Source organism: Trachypithecus francoisi, unplaced genomic scaffold (assembly GCF_009764315.1).
Source record: "Trachypithecus francoisi isolate TF-2019V2 unplaced genomic scaffold, Tfra_2.0 Contig01603, whole genome shotgun sequence".
NCBI lineage: Eukaryota > Metazoa > Chordata > Mammalia > Primates > Cercopithecidae > Trachypithecus > Trachypithecus francoisi.
Genome location: NW_022681445.1, coordinates 175,982 through 191,308, shown reverse-complemented (window position 1 = coordinate 191,308; position 15,327 = coordinate 175,982). Strand labels below are relative to the sequence as shown.

The following is a 15,327-nucleotide window of genomic DNA, read 5'->3' as shown; positions in this document are numbered from 1 at the left end:
AAAATCTACTTTAACTTTTACAAAACATTATCTTTGGTTTGAAATTTCTTGGCTCATGAGTCCTTGATCTTTTTAAAATGTGTACTTTATTTATTTGTCACATAAGTTTTTTTTAGTAACATGCAGTTTAGTTGGCTGAAAACTCATTTAGCTTATAGACAATGATTTAGTCAAATAATTGGTAGTTGTTCATAAAGGAAAAACATAAATGTGATTCAGGGACCTATTTTCTACCATAAGCACAATGAAGTCACCAGAATAATTATTAACAGAATGTATCTTTTAACACTCAAAAAGTCTCTGGTCACTAAATATTAATGAAATTACAGAGGCAAATCATAGATTATAGCTTGCATGGGAACACCGGAAGTTGGTACCAGCTCACAACAATGTTGTCTATTAAGACAGGGAAACAGATATAATTGATTTTAGTTCCTTTTCTTGTTTTGGAAGGAGAATGGCAGACAGTTTCCATTCATAGGCACTCCATCTACAAAACTAGCAATACCTAACCTAGCTATTTATTGTAAATAAGATCTGTGGAGCTGTTAATGTAGTAGTTTGTAGTGACCTCCAGTGCTTTGGTTTTTAAATATATTACTATGGAAATTAAGAAAAATGCCACATTGAATAAGGAAATAACCAAAGGTAACCAAATTCTTATTAACTGTAATTTTTATAACTTTAATAGTCTTTTAAAAGCAAAAAGTAAAATATGCATGTATATGAAATTCCCAGGCATTACATTATAGACATGAATGTATATATGCAATTTGATAGTAATAGGCTTGACAGTCACCTGTTGTTGACCAATGTCTGGCTTACATTTAGCTCCTCCCTAACACAGCGTGGGTACTCATGTCTGTGGAGAAGTTTTTGTTAACAAGTCATCTTAACAATCTTTCCAGGAGACCAAGCCAAAATATAAAGGAGGGAGTAGAATAACCGAAGGCACATGGAGAAAGGCAGAAATAAAAGTATTGATTCCTGGCATCGTCTGTGTTCTGCTTGGCCAACAAATTATAAAGCTATGACTTAAATTGTACCTCAAACTGCTTGCACGGGGAAGAGGGGCTGATAACAAATTGTGGTATATTCACATAATGAAAGGCAATACAACAGTTTAAATGATTGTTCTGTATGCATGAACATGAAATAATCTTAAAAAGTATGCAGAGTGAATAAGGTAAGTTATATCTACGAGGAATTTAAAGTTTTTAAACATGAAAAACAACACTGTATGCTGTTTATGGACATGTGCCTATGTAGCAAAAGCATAAAGAAAGGCATGGGAACAACAATGATAAGACTGAACTCAAGGTACTGTTTATATGCAGAGATGGAGATAGATGCAGAGGAAGGAGACTAGATCAAGGAAGATTACAGACAAAATTTCAAACGCATCTCTTTCATTCATTTAAAATGTGTGTGTGTATGTACAAAGCTAATATGGCAGTATGTTTAATATGTGCTAAAATAGATGTGTTCAAATTATTTTACTCATGTTCCAACATTTGAAATGTTTCATAAAAAAATCATATATATATATACATATATATATATATATATATTTTTTTTTTGGAGACAGAGTCTCACTCTGTCACCCTTGGACACCTAGAGTGCAGAGATGAAATCTCAGCTCACTGCAACCTCCACCTCCACCTCCACCTCCCAGGTTCATTCGAGTCTTTTGCCTCAGCCTCCTGAGTAGCTGATATTACAGACATGCACCACCATGCCCAGCTAATTTTTATATTTTTAGTAGAGATGGTGTCTTGCCATGTTGGCCAGGCTGGTCTCGAATTCCTGGACTCAAGTGATCCACCCGCCTTGGCCTCCCAAAGTGCTGGGATTACAGGTGTGGGCCACCACGCTGGCCAAAATCTTATAATTGATTGTATTTTAAGATAAAGGTTTCTTTTAGCCCGAGAAGAAGCAGAGTAAGCACCTTGTTATAGAAAGCAACCTTACTAGCAATCCTAAGACATTCCCAGATCATATGGTTAAAAGATGTGTCCACTGTTCAACCCTTTGCCTTTTTCGACTTTTGTTTCCAAGACAGCTCTACCAAAACCTTCAGAATATGATTGTAACCGATAGAAAATTCAGGTATGTTCTCAGCTTCACAACACATTCTGGGAAATTCTCTCAGAGGAATTTCCTTCAAAAATATTAACTTTTTAAAAATAATATCATTGGGGTCAGTTTTTGCTTTTAGAAAGCTTGTTAATTGTGATACTTTCATTACTATTCCATCTGAAAAAAAAAATCCCTTGACATTCAGGTTGGTCTACAGACATTAAACAGAAAGCCATCTCAAAACTTTCTAAAGGGCCAGGCGCAGTGACTCACACCTATAATCCCAACACTTTGGGAGGCTGAGGCTGGTGGATCACTTGAGGTCAGGAGTTCGAGGCCAGCCTGACCAACATGGTGAAACCCCACCTCTACTAAAAATATGAAAATTCACCAGGTGTGGTGGCACATGCCCGTAATCCTAGCTACTCGGGAGACTGAGGCAGAAGAATCACTTGAACCCGGGAGGCAGAGGTTGCAGTGAGCCAAGATCGTGCCACTGCACTCCAGCCTGGGCGATAAAGCGAGACTCTGTCAAAAAAAAAAAAAAAAAAAAAAAAACACACTTCGTAAAGAAGAAAAGGGTCCCAAGTCTAAAAATACTTTAGATAAGTAAGGACCTACCAGAACCCTGAAAATAATTGGGGGAAACAAAACTCAGAGGTAATTAATTATAATTTGCCATAGCTTATCTATGTTTAGAAAGATAATCTAAAAATTGTTTTCATTATTAAGTTGAGAGTATGAGCCTGGTTTAATTATCTATTCCATTTATTTAATGGAAATCACAAGTAATAGAGGACAGGTCTTACTTTTTTTCCTTGAGACAGGTTAAGTGTTTGGGGGTAGGCAGGGGCCAATCACTGTTATTCACATATGATAGATGGGAAACAGAGCTAAGGAGATTATGGAATTTGGCAAAGCTACACTGTCCAAGTCATCTGGCTCTGACTCCAATGTTATTTTCATTGGTCTTAATAAGTAAACCAATGATTCAAGGACAAACTAAGATTGAGGATGGGAGTAGAAGCAGTGATTAAATAAATCATGACACAACTTACTTGAAATACTATACAACTGTTGAAATAATGGTAACAAAGGCTATAAAGACAGTAACAAAACAATATGTTAACTGTAAAGGCTGGTATACCAAACTATATAGAAACATCAATTACAGCTGTACAGAAATAGAGAAAAACAAATTAATAAACTGTAACAGAAGTATATATTATGTAGCAATATTATGAGTGTGTTTTCTCTATTTCCCAAATTTTCTGCCAAAACCTTCAGAATATGATTGTAACTGATAGAAAATTCAGATATGTTATTGGGCTCAGAATACTTTCTGGGAAATTTTCTCAGAGGAATTTCCTTCAAAAATATTAATTTTTAAAAAATAATATCCGTGGGATCAGTTTTTACTTTTAGAAGACTTGCTAATTGTAATAATATTTTGATAATTTTAAATATTTCAAAAGGCCCTTGGATGAGAAAAAGAATTGAAGCCCAGCAACTATTAGGAAAGTTCTGTTTGTTGTAGAAGTAGAAACAAGAATGAATTCCCATGAATATTTTAAAGCCGCCTGTAATCTCCAAAATGAAAAAATTAAATTCGGCAAGAGACAATACTTGGCTCAAAAGCCTCTTGTCCTTTCAGTTACTAGAAAAAGTCTAGGTCAAGTTGATCACTTTCAATCAATTCCATCTCTTGACTTTTCGACTGCGTGACCTTTGGGGAATTAATTGGGACTCTCGTGTCATTTCCTAGGGACAGCTGTCCTGATCATAAAATCAGCAGAGCCTACATTTCTCTTCTTGAATATCCCATCCCAGATCCACAGACTAAATGGAAGAATAAAGTTATTACCACCACCACCACCCCAAAGATGGGGAACCTGTAATAAGCACATAACAAGGAAACATGTTCAGCTTCTCTGTAGGATAAGTACATGTTTATAAGACAGTACATAGGAATGCAAATGATCTGTAGTATAGCCCTCGGCCTACATGTAAGAATACGCAGATGAAAAATACTGAAGCACCAATTGTGGTACTTTCCTTACTGTGCCAGTAGGATGTGTAAATTCTAGGACACCTTTCATTTAATTTAAATCCATTTAAAGATACTCAGAGATATATCCAAATATCTATTAGAAAGATTTTGTGTTCGGCACCCAAAGGATTTTCTGAATACTTAATGGAATTCGTATTTCATATCTACACGTTCCTTTATTCAAACAACAAATCAATATGCAAGATGGGTGTGTTTGCATGGCTTTGCCCAAAGGTAATGTGTGTCTGTACATGTAGACATACTTAGTATGTTGGTGCAAAAGTAAGTGCAGTTTTGGGCATTAAAAATAATGACAAAAGGCCAGGCGCGGTGGCTCAAGCCTGTAATCCCAGCACTTTGGGAGGCCGAGACGGGCGGATCACGAGGTCAGGAGATCGAGACCATCCTGGCTAACCCGGTGAAACTCCGTCTCTACTAAAAAAAATACAAAAAACTAGCCGGGCGAGGTGGCGGGCGCCTGTAGTCCCAGCTACTCGGGAGGCTGAGGCCGGAGAATGGCGTAAACCCGGGAGGCGGAGCTTGCAGTGAGCTGAGATCCGGCCACTGCACTCCAGCCGGGTGACGGAGCGAGACTCCGTCTCAAAAAAAAAAAAAAAAAAAAGACAAAAAACACAATTACTTTTGCACCAACCTACTATATACTGGGGTGATGTTCAAAATGTTTAATAATCCACATATACAGTGTACCATGGAGGATGTAATTCCCACAAACAGCTATGTGAAGGTGGGTCTGAGGGAGTTCCAGCCAGCACACTAGCACTGGAACCAGATGTCCCACCTCCACACTGGGGCTGGTCTTGGTCTGCTCTGATGAGCGGAACAGTCTGGATAAAGGCCAATGTGAGAGAGTTACAGAGGTCTGGCTGGAAGGTTGGGGGGCACCAGGGTGCCGCACCTCCAATGCCCACCCTTAGCTCTCCAGTGCCATGATGGCCAGGGGTCCCTTGAAAGAGCTGAGTGCAATGTTTTGTGTTTTTTAACAAATAGTAAATAATTATTTTAATATTTTAACAACCTCTTTTTCTGCAGCATTCCATCTGAATATCACCTCACTCTTGCATAGTAGCACTGTCTGATGTGTACACACACACACACACACACACACACGCACATACACACTAGCGTTTCACTGGCCAAAGCAGACCAGATCCACCCCAGAGAATCTTACATAGGTTCACATATCTGCATATCCCTATACGCACATTATATGTATATATGTGTGTATCACTCACCAGAAACTTTGGCCTCTGAAAAATTTCTCATTTCCAATTCTCCTAAGTAAATGGAGGTCAGCCATAATTCTGACTTTAGTCCTTACTGCAATTCTCCATTGGCTTTCACAAGATTGAGTAATGTCCTTAATTGTGCTGGTTATTTACCTATAGTTTTTCAGCTACGTGCTGCCTACCCTTTCACTCTGTTCCGTAATGCTGGGGACTGGAAATCTGAAAACTGTTTCCCAAGCTCCTTTGCCAATTACCTTCCTGCAAATAGGAGGCGCTAGAGGAATCAGTGGGTTGCAGGAGGGAAATGGGTGCTGTGTTGCTGCCTCTCACTCTCTCTCCCCATCTACTCCCTCCCTTTTCTTTTTCTGACAATGACTCTGGAAGAATCTTTAGTTCCTCCTGCAAAGCTCAGCTCTGGAGTGGCAGTTCTCCTCTACTCTTCTAAGTGACGGTACCATCACCTCCTCCCTTCTGTGACCCTAGACACAGGAGTAGCAGCTGCTTTCTAAAGTTACTAATCTGTGGTTTATCTCATTTTTCCCCTTCTTGCCTTCCAACACATTTCATGTATTAAATTCACTGTTTAAAATACCTAGTGTGCTTTTTGATTTCCTCGCTAATATTGAGATATTTCCAAAACTGGTAGAAACTCACTGCTTGAATCTATTTCTATTAAGAATCAACGAAATGGAATACTTTATTAGGCTGATTTGAAAATGGGCCGATGCCTACCTATTTAGGCTAATAGGTTTTCCTGCACGTTGATGGGGATTCAAATAAAGGGCATTTTATTTCTTCTTGTTCTTTTCCAAAACTACAGGATTGTTATTCAGAAATGCTTTGCTGAGTACCTCAGTTTACCTTGTCATCCTTAAAGAAACAAATTTCTGATTCTTTTGCATATTTACCTCTTAATTCTATCTCATTTGCTTTTATTTCCACATGAGCCCAACTTCCATTTTCAGCATTTTTCCTTGACCTTCATCTGATCCAGCAGGTAATTTCGCTCCTCTTTCCTTTTGCATTTGTGCCTGATGAATCATACCTCCACCTGTCTCAAATGCAGCATGCTGTTTTGCATTTGTAACAGCCTCTCATGCTCAGAGCTCCTATTACCAGAAATTTCTCATAGGAGTCCTTATCCACATGTTTCTTAAAACTGAAAACAGTCTCATTGTGTACCAGGAATACTTGAGTCTTTTTGCGATTGCCCTCAGTGACAATATTGCAATGTCATCCTTTACCTTTTAGGGTGGGTTTTATTCATTTCATCTATCAGTGATATGATCTGGCTCTGTGAGAGCCAGAGTCACGGGAGTAGCACAGCTGCTACTCCTGTGTCTAGGGTCACAAAGGGAGGAGGTGATGGTACCGTCACTTAGAAGAGTAGAGGAGAACTGCCACTCCAGAGCTGAGCTTTGGAGGAGGGACTGAAGTCATTGTCAGAAAAAGAAAAGGGCAGGGATTGAGGGGGAGAGAAAGTGAGAGAGCCCAAATCTCTGTAATCCCCATATGTCAAGGAAGGGAGGTGGCTGAATCATGGGGGCAGTTTCCCCCGTGCTGTTCTCATGATAGCGAGTTCTCACGAGTTCTGATGGTTTTAAAAGTGGCAGTTTTTTCCTGAACTCTCATTCTTCCCTCCTGCCGCCTTGTGAAGAAGGTGCCTGTTTCCCCTTCACTTTCTGCCATGATTGTAGGTTTCCTGAGGCCTCCCCAGCCATGTGGAACTGTGAGTCAATTAAACCTCTTTCCTCTGTAAATTATCCAGTCTCATGTATTTCTTTATAGCAATGTGAAAATGGACTAAAACCATCGGTTTCTGAATACAAATGTCTTTTTACTTCATGTACCTGGAACTTTTTTCACTGTCAGGTTTTTAAACTGTTAAAACTCCTGGGTGTAATTGTGTCTGTTTTGGCAATGAGTCAGATGAAAGCCATTTCTTCAAAGAAGTGATTAAAAATCTTGGTGTGTAACAGCTTCAGTTCAGGCCCCAGAGAAACAAAGAAGCATAGCCAACATGGCATCCTGTTTGGCATCCGGTTTCTTTTCACAAAAGATATTGCATTCAATGGGTCCTTAAATTTGGGGCTCTCAACTTAGCAACAGAATGCCAACAAAACTTGATCAACTAAATATTGTGAGTAAGCCTTAAGTGCTACCTTATTCAATTAAAGCTTGAGACTGCTCCATCTGTATACCCTTTTAAATCAATTTGAGGGACCTGGACAGTGTATGAGTTAATTCATGAGGACTTTTTCAAACCAAAATATCCACTACCACAAGTGTGAATTGAGGATGTCATAGCTAACACTTACATTGTGCTGATTGTATGCTCGGGTTCATTCTAAACACTTTAAAGATGTTAACTTATTTGATCCTCCCAGAAATGCTATATGGGAGGGATTTGTATCACCTTCATTCTTCAGATGAAGAAAGGCACAGAGAGGATACATAACCTACCCTAGGTAACACGGTAGTACATGGTAGACTGGGGGGGTTTTACTCCAGGCACTTTGACTCCAGGGTCCCTATTTATAACCACTACACCAAACTGTCTCTCAAACCTTCTCATCCACATCCTGACTCAGAATATGTACCAATTGTATGGAGTTACCCAGGTTCTCCTGCTAAGGTACTTTGTGCCCTGGTGATATTCTTCTTATAGCAACAGCAGGTTAACCTGTGGTTTATCTATTTTCCCTTTTCTTGCCTTCCAACCTATTTCCCGTATTAAATTCCCTGTTTAAAATACCCAGTGTGCTTTTTGCTTTCCTGTAAATTCACGCTGCAGTCTATTTCTATTAAGGATCAATGAAATGGAATATTTTATAAGGCTGATTTGAAAATGGACCACAAATGGTCCATATTAAAGCTCCCCCTTATAGGGAGTAGGCCATACTCTGTGTCAGAGTATTATGCCAGGTGCTTTTATGTTTATATAATCTCATCTAATCTTCCCAACAATACTAAGACTTGATTATGATATTTCCAGTAGCCAGATAACCAAAGGGAGGCTAACTGAAGTTAAGTAACCTACACAGGATGAAACAGCTAGTCAGTGGAAGAAGCAGAATTCAAACCAGGCCCATGATACTGGAGCCTGTGCTCTTAACCGTTTGATAATATGGCCTTCCCTCTGCTCTTCTTCCAACAGCTCTGGTCACACTGTCCCCACCAAGTCTCCCCCCTGATGCTTCTGTTCCTCCAGCACAGCTGCCTAAAAAGGACCCTCAAGAACCCCTTCTCTGATTACAGGCAGAGCTTCCTGAGCCCAGATTTCAGTCCTGGCTCTGAAACTCTGTGTGGAACTGAGGAGCTCACTTAAATTATTGAGTCTCTCTGTCCTTTTCTGCAAAATGGGAATGAACATCATCTATTTCACAGAATCACTGAAGGAATTAAAAGTTAATGTACATGAATATGTCAAGTGCTTCAATATTTTTAGTTATGATAATAATAATGGAATTTTCAGCATCATCAAAACAGTGTATAATAAGATAGACTGTCTGAGTTTTAGGATGCTATGAGACATAATTATTTTCTTCCAGGGCAACTGTATCAATATTTTGGGAGGCCATATCTTAGAGCCCAATGGAGGAAGATTCTAATTAATGCTTTCTCTCACTTTTGAATAGTCTTGTAAAATTTTGATGCTCGTCTACAAAGCTGGGATTGCTTTCACATATGCCACTTGTTGAGCCACAATTTCAGGAAAGAGCTATACCTCAGAAGCATAGTTACTTAAAGAATTTCAAAAGACTACGTTTTCAAGACAATCTAGTGAATGGTAAAAACAGGTTTTTTTAATGAGGAAGAAAAATCGTTTATCAGAACTATTTGTAGAAGAGGAAGTAACAGTCGTTGTGATTAGAAAGGCCTGTAATTAATATACCTACTGGAAAATACATGTCCAAAAATATTGGAATAAAGAAGAATTATGACTATTTTTCATCAGTAACTTACTGCAAATACACAATCCAATTCACAATAAATTACAGAGTCATATGTATATGCACTTAATTTGCCAAAACACTCATAAAGTTTAATGAAGTTAAGTCCCAGTAGGCAGATTTATTACTATTCATTTAATATGAATGAAGCAAATAAAAAGTGTTTAACAACAAACATGATGCATTTGCCATTAGAACATGCTCACTAATTGTAAAATACTCAATTTGCTTAATTCTTTCTTTTATGATCAAATTAGGCCAAACCCAAGTCCATTTGTTTTATGGTACCCACTCAGCTATGCATCGTTTCTGCCACTTCCTTTATTTTGAATCTGCCCTAAATCTTGTGATCTGCCTGGCATAGTCAGGCTCATATCTAGCCAAGGAATTAATCAAAAGTTGGTGTTTTCTGGCATCACCAGTTTTAATTGCTTGGACTTGGGTTAGTTGAAAGGCACAAGGCCAGTAAAACTTGCCAGAAAAAAAAAAAAAAAAGTACAATAATATAGCACTTACTGCTTTGAGGTCTTCATTAACATGAGTATCATTCATTATAAAGTCTGGATAGCCAACTTTTGCCAAAACAGCTCTCGCCTATAAAAAGGAAAAAGAAAAATAATGTCAGAGTTTCAGCACTTAAATCATTAATAATCACAAGATGTAGAAATGCGCCCTTCATCTGAAAATTCCATTTACTGAATATCTACTATGTGCGAGCCACTGTGAAGGGCAAAAGTAGATAGATATATACTGAGAGACTTCGGTATCCTAAAAATGTAGTGAATGGAGCAAATAACTGTCTAGTACACTGTAAACAAAATAAACATTTTAATAGAAATAGACAATATTGTTATCAAAGTCCAGAACACAGACTGTTTCTGCATGGAGAAAATGCTTCATGGAGGCGGTGACTGAATCGAGTCTTAGAGAATGGTTAGGATTTCAAAAGGTAGAGCTAGAAGAACATTCCAGGAGGATAAACAGGGGCAAAGATGGAGGCAGAAATATGTACAACCATACATCTGATAAAGGGTTAATATCCACAATATATTTAAAACTCAACTCAATATCAAGAAAGCAAATAACCTGGTTAAAAAATGGGGAAAGGAGGTCGGGCACAGTGGTTCATGCCTGTAATTCCAGAGCTTTGGGAGGCTGAGGCAGGAGGATTGCTTGGGGCCAGGAATTCAAGGCCAGCCTGGGCAACACAGTGGGACCCTGTCTCTATAAAAATGAAAAATAAAAACAAGCCGGACATGGTGGCACCTGCCTATAGTTCCAATTACTTGGGAGGTTGAGGCAGGAGGATCACTTGAGCCTGGGAGATAGAGGCTGCAGTGAGCTATGATCACATTACTGCACTCCAGCCTAGGTGACAGAACAAGAACCTGTCTCAAAATAAATAAATAAATAAAGTAATTAAAAAGGGAAAATAAAATGAAAATACATTTCTCAAAAGAAGACATACAAATGGCCAACATTTTTTTTAATGATCCACATCATTATTCATCAGGAAATGAAAATTAAAAACACAATGAGATATTACCTATCACCAGTTAGAATGGCAATTATCAACAATACAAGAGATAACAAGTGTTAGCAAGGGTGTGGAGAAAACGGAACTCTTGAGCACTGTTGATGGCAATATAATTTGATACAGTCACTATGAAAAACACTATGGAGGCCAGGCGCGGTGGTTCACGCCTGTAATCCCAGCACTTTGGGAGGCCGAGGCAGGCGGATCACAAGGTCAGGAGATCGAGACCATCCTGGCTAACACGTTGAAACCCCGTCTCTACTAAAAATACAAAAAAAAAAAAAAAAAGAAAAGATTAGCTGGGCGTGGTGGCGGGCACCTGTAGTCCCAGCTACTCGGGAGACTGAGGCAAGAGAATGCCGTGAACCCAGGAGGCAGGGCTTGCAGTGAGCCAAGATCACGCCACTGCACTCCAGCCTGGGCGATAGAGTGAGACTGTCTCAAAAAAAAAAAAAAAAGAGAAAAGAAAAACACTATGGGGGTTCCTCTAAAAATTAAAAATATATCTACCATACGAAGCAGTAATCCTACTTCTGGGGATATAGCCAAAGGAAATGAAATCAGTATGCTAAAGAGATATCAGCGCCTCCATGTTCACTGAAGCACTATTCAAAATAGCCAAGATATGAAATTAGCCTAAATGTCTATCAACAGAGGAATGGATTAAAAATGTAGTATATATACACAATGGAATACTATTCAGCTTTAAAAAAGAAGAAAATCCTGTCACTTGTGACAATGTGGATGAACCTGTAGGGCTTCATGCTAAGTGAAATAAGCTAGGCACCGAAAGGCAAATACTGCATGATCTCATTCATGTGGAATTTTAAACAGTCAAACTCATAGGAGACAGTATAGTAGGATGGTGGTTACCAGGGGTGGAGGAATGGGTTAGGGAGTTGGTCAAAAGATACAAAATTTCAGTTAGATAAGAGGAATAAGTTTAGGAGATGTATTGTACAACATAGTGACTATAGTTAATAACAATGTATTGTACACTTGAAAATGGCTAAGGGAATAGATTTTAAATTTTATCACAAAAATGATAAATATATGAGGTGATGGATATGTTAATTTACCCATTCTCTAATGTATACATGCATCAAAACTTCATGTTTTACATCATATATATATATAATTTTGTCAGTATATATATGTAGTCAGTTTAAATACATAAAAATGAAAAAAACTACGAGGAGATAGCAAACACACACGATAATGGCATATTGAAGAGAGGGCGAGTAATTTAATGTAGCAGGACTATAAGTACATGAGGATGGAGAGCAGAAAATAAGGCAGGAAAATTGGCCTGGGGTCAGATCACAGGGATTCCTGAATGCCATGTTAACAAGCCTAAATTTTATTTTACAGCTAAGAGAGAGCTAAATATGTTTAGCATGGGAATAAAAGGAGATGAGTCACGCTTCAGGAAGATTATCTTTGCAACATAATGAAAGATGGCCAGGATGCCAGGAAGATTAGAGGCAGTGGTCTAGAATAATTTAAGATACATCATAATGTCGTAACCATCATTTAGACAGACAAAGGTACTAATTATCCTCTGTGTTTTATAACAGATAGGGAATAAATAAAGGAAAAACAAACTTAGGCACATATGAAGAACCTCAAGAGCAGAGATTTGCAAAATATGGTCCCTGGGCCAAATCCAGCTACCCTACCCCTGTTTTTATAAATAAAGTTTTATTGGAACATAGCCACACTCATTTGTTTACCTGTCATCTATGGCTGCTTCTGCAGTACAGCTGTAGAACTGAATAATTGGGTCAGACACCCTGTGGCCCACAAAGCCTCAAATGTTTTATCTGGCCCTTTCTAGAAAAAAGTTCGTCAACCCTTGCTTTAGAGAAACTTTACAGTTCCATGTGAAAAATTTCTCTCTCCCTTCCCCAGATTCTGGGTTTCATAAAAGCAAAAGAGAAGCTTACAAGTACACTGTCAGGGCTCTGACCAGATTCCGTGGGATCCCGTTTATAACTTCTGTGCCTCCCTCCAGCATCTGGTTCTCTTTTCTAATGGCCAACACCTGAGACTTTTTGAAGGCCTGCCCTAGGAGCTACTAGAGCTGCTTGCCTGCAATCAAAAACAGCTAGTTCCCGGGAGTTTATTTGCCTTCTACCCACCCTGCCCGCACCTGCACCTGCACCTGCACCTGCCCCTGCCCCTGCACCTGCGCCTCCGCCTCCACCTCCGCCCAAGCGGCCCTAAGCAGCAGTACGAAAGCACAGCCCCCTTGCCTCAATTCAGGACAAACTCTTGAGGTATAATTTGTACTTCCAAAGTTCCCTGCAGGATCAGACTAGTTCTGAGATGTCTCCTGAAATTGGACTCTCACCCCTCCCTGTCTTGCTTCTCCCATTCCCTTACTGATTTCTCTTGGGAGTATTTGTTTAGTAAATCACTTACACAGGAATTCTCATCTCCAGATCTGCCTCCAGATGACCTAACGTAAGACCTAGGCAACCCCAAACACATTGGTTTTATTCCAGCAAAGCCGCAAAGCAAAACCAGTGACCTTTGGACGCTGCTCTTGGCAACGAGTTCTTTCCTTTAGTCCCTTTCAATTTTCCTCACTCAAGAAATAAACAGAATAAGATAGTACAGTTTCCTTATCTTCCTTGAAATAATTCAAATATTAAACATCAGCAGAATCCTGAAACTCAAGACTTAGGATTTTACAAGGGCTGTAGGACACAGTCATAATGGGTTTTGCTGTTTCAGAGACTCAAGTATAGCACAGATCAAATTATACCTTCAAAACCCTGTGAGTTACACACACTAAAAGCTTGATGTGACCCAGATAGCAGATAACTAGAGGTTACAACTCTACCCCCAACACCAAACTAGGTCGTATGTCTACAGGTTACCTCATTCTGAGATTATTCTATTATTTCCTGCATTGTATTTAACTTTGCACTATATTTTATCAGCTCACTATAAGTCATATGCATAACTATAGCAAGAATTCCAGATAGTTTGAGAGAGAGAGAGAGAGGAGAGAGAGAGAGAGAGAGAGAGAAGAAAAGAAAGAAAAAGAAAGAAAGAAAGAGAGAGAAAGAAGGAAAGAAAGAGAACGAAAGAATGAACAAGCTGAGTCATTCACAATTGTTTTCTGAAGACTGGTCTTTCCAGAGCATGCTGGTGAATTATGCATTGTTTTTTAAACCTCATCTCTGGGACACCCCACTGCACCACAGAGCCTCACAGAATATATTACCTTCTGCACCATCTATGCAGGTTATTGAATCCTTTTTTATTATTATTTAGCATCACCATAACTTGAAGAGAATCAGATCAGAACAGATACAAAGAATCCCTATTTACCTCCCAAAGATACATACCTAGAATAAGGTAATAATACTAGTAGCAACACTGCCAACATCTGACTAGAGTGTTCTTCTTCCTAAAACGTGCTATATATGTACACCTCTATTCAGACTCAAATGTTTTTTTCTGCCACAGACTTCGTTGTCAATTTCTCCTCATCCTACATTTTTCCCTGAGAAGCTTCAGAACTACATCCTGCAATATCCCATGGCTCCAGGTTAGACTGCCAATGAGAAGCACTCATAGGCAATTCCAGAGGTAGAAGAGGAGATGCCATTCATTTGCTGTTGGTAGCCATATACAGACATGTGGGCATCTGCAGACAGCAGATACAGCCCTTTTCCAGAAACTTCTAGGCATTCTCCTTAGAAAGACCTCTTTGGTGTACAAGCAGCAGAGATCATTGGCAGACTCTGCTCTTCATTCCCCAGCCCTCTGAGTGTTGCCTAAGCCTCCAATTCCCTGTATTAAATGTCTTGCTGGTTGATATACTTAGAAGAGTGTCTGTTTTCCTGAATGAACCCTAAGTAAGGCAAATAGTAATCACATCGCTTTTTAATTTTTCAGAATGGGAGAAGTGAAGCACCAATAGTTTGATGGCTTGAAGGGCAAAGTATTAGTGAGTCAGGTGTGAGATTAATTACCCTATTGGTTACATGGACAAAAAGGAAAGGCAAGTCCCACTGTAAATACTGAGAGAGCAGTGATATAAATATTTAACAGATTGCATATTATATCCTGCAAGAAGTATTTCCTAGGCTGTTTGTGGCTGATCAAAAACTCCAGGGCTTTCCATACCCAGTGCATGCATTTTCATGCTTTATTCATACAGACATCTGGAGAGAAGCTGCACTTGACAGCTGGACATCCTTCCTCAATAGAGGAGGTTTACGCAGCTGCTGATCTTCACTACCTCTGCGACCTTAGGGAGAGTACTTAACTTTTGAAATAAACACTGCCTACTGTCTACCTAATATCTATTCTCCCTTTCTTCCCTTACTATCAGGACTCCGATTCTGCTTAGGATGACAATGGACTCAACAACAGCAACAAAATAGCTATGTTGCCCAGTTTTCTTTACAACTGGAGTCAGCTACGGGATGAAATTCAGGCCAA

At 39.2% G+C, this 15,327-nt stretch overlaps 1 protein-coding gene across 1 annotated transcript in view; it reads right to left on the bottom strand.

The window, feature by feature from the left end:
• The window catches only part of PHEX (phosphate regulating endopeptidase homolog X-linked), a 227,189-nt gene that overhangs the window by 74,232 nt on the left and 137,630 nt on the right, over positions 1–15,327 (bottom strand). Inside the window, 1 exon segment of the mRNA XM_033195320.1 lies at positions 9,846–9,923. Within this exon segment, the coding sequence (XP_033051211.1) occupies positions 9,846–9,923 (78 nt within the window).